The 1,083-nt window shown below is 46.1% G+C and overlaps 1 protein-coding gene across 1 annotated transcript in view; it reads right to left on the reverse strand.

The window, feature by feature from the left end:
* LOC9645793 (ABC transporter G family member 39) overlaps positions 1-1,083 on the reverse strand; it is a 6,099-nt gene that overhangs the window by 1,807 nt on the left and 3,209 nt on the right. Inside the window, exons 16-20 of the mRNA XM_024666529.1 lie at positions 1,009-1,066; positions 852-958; positions 459-791; positions 106-396; positions 19-48 (exon numbers count right to left, since the gene is read on the reverse strand). Of these exons, the coding sequence (XP_024522297.1) occupies positions 19-48; positions 106-396; positions 459-791; positions 852-958; positions 1,009-1,066 (819 nt within the window). The remainder of the gene's footprint in view (positions 1-18; positions 49-105; positions 397-458; positions 792-851; positions 959-1,008; positions 1,067-1,083) is intronic.

Raw genomic sequence — 1,083 nt, forward strand, 5'->3', positions numbered from 1 at the left:
TGGTCCTGCATAGATAACTATGGCCTCCACGATTTCACTCAGCAAGAGCTTCACAATTCACAAGTCATTCCCTCAGAAGTTGCAAATATATGTGGTCTTACGTACCTCATCAAACATTTCGAAGATATCAATACTCGGTTGATGTATGGTACAGACAACGGTTCGGCCGGTTTTGACAGTGTTTCTGACGGCGCGCATGACCACCGCCGCAGCTCTTGCATCCAATCCCGATGTTGGTTCATCCATAAAAATGATGGACGGATTCGCAACAAGCTCCACTGCAATTGTCAGCCGCTTCCTCTGCTCGGTGGAAAGCCCGTTGACCCCAGGAAGGCCAACAAGACCATTCTGGACGGGAGTGAGCTCCACAAGATTTAAGACTTCTTGAACAAACATCTGCAGTTAATCCAGCCACCATTACGAGAATGAAAAGAACAATAAGACCACGCAAAAATTACCTTTCTGGTTCTGCTGTCAATCTCTTGAGACAGACGAAGCCATGCCGAGTAAGTAACTGATTCTCTTACTGTCACATATGGGGAGTGAATATCATTTTGCTCGCAGTATCCAGAGATTCGAGCAAACGTCTCTTGCTTTTTGGGAAACCCGGAGATATTGATGCTTCCCTCGATGTAACCACCTGTCTTTCTGCCTGCAAGGACGTCCATCAACGTTGTCTTTCCAGCACCACTCACGCCAACGAGTGCCGTAAGAACTCCTGGTCGGAAGGCTCCAGTAATGTCTTGTAGCAGCTGCAGCTTGTCGTCAGACACTCCTTGCTTCTTCATTTCCTGTTTTGCAATCCAGAATATGCGTCAAAACAAAAGGAAAATTCTTAAATGCACTCATACCAAAGGCATGTCAACGTAATAGTTGACATGGGAGAAAGAAATTGACAGGGGAGGAAACGGCAGCACCATCCCTGTTTTAGTTGCCAATGCCATTTCCATCCCTTCCACTGCTCACAGGTAAAGTGTCAACGAAAAGAAGAACAATGGAAAATCGTACCGCTATCCCAGGTTTTACTGGCCTCGGAGAACTGAAATGTCTTTGTCTTTAGTCTTTTCTTCCGAAATAGCTCCC

The sequence above is a fragment of the Selaginella moellendorffii genome, unplaced genomic scaffold, assembly GCF_000143415.4.
Source record: "Selaginella moellendorffii unplaced genomic scaffold, v1.0 SELMOscaffold_142, whole genome shotgun sequence".
NCBI classification, from domain to species: domain Eukaryota; kingdom Viridiplantae; phylum Streptophyta; class Lycopodiopsida; order Selaginellales; family Selaginellaceae; genus Selaginella; species Selaginella moellendorffii.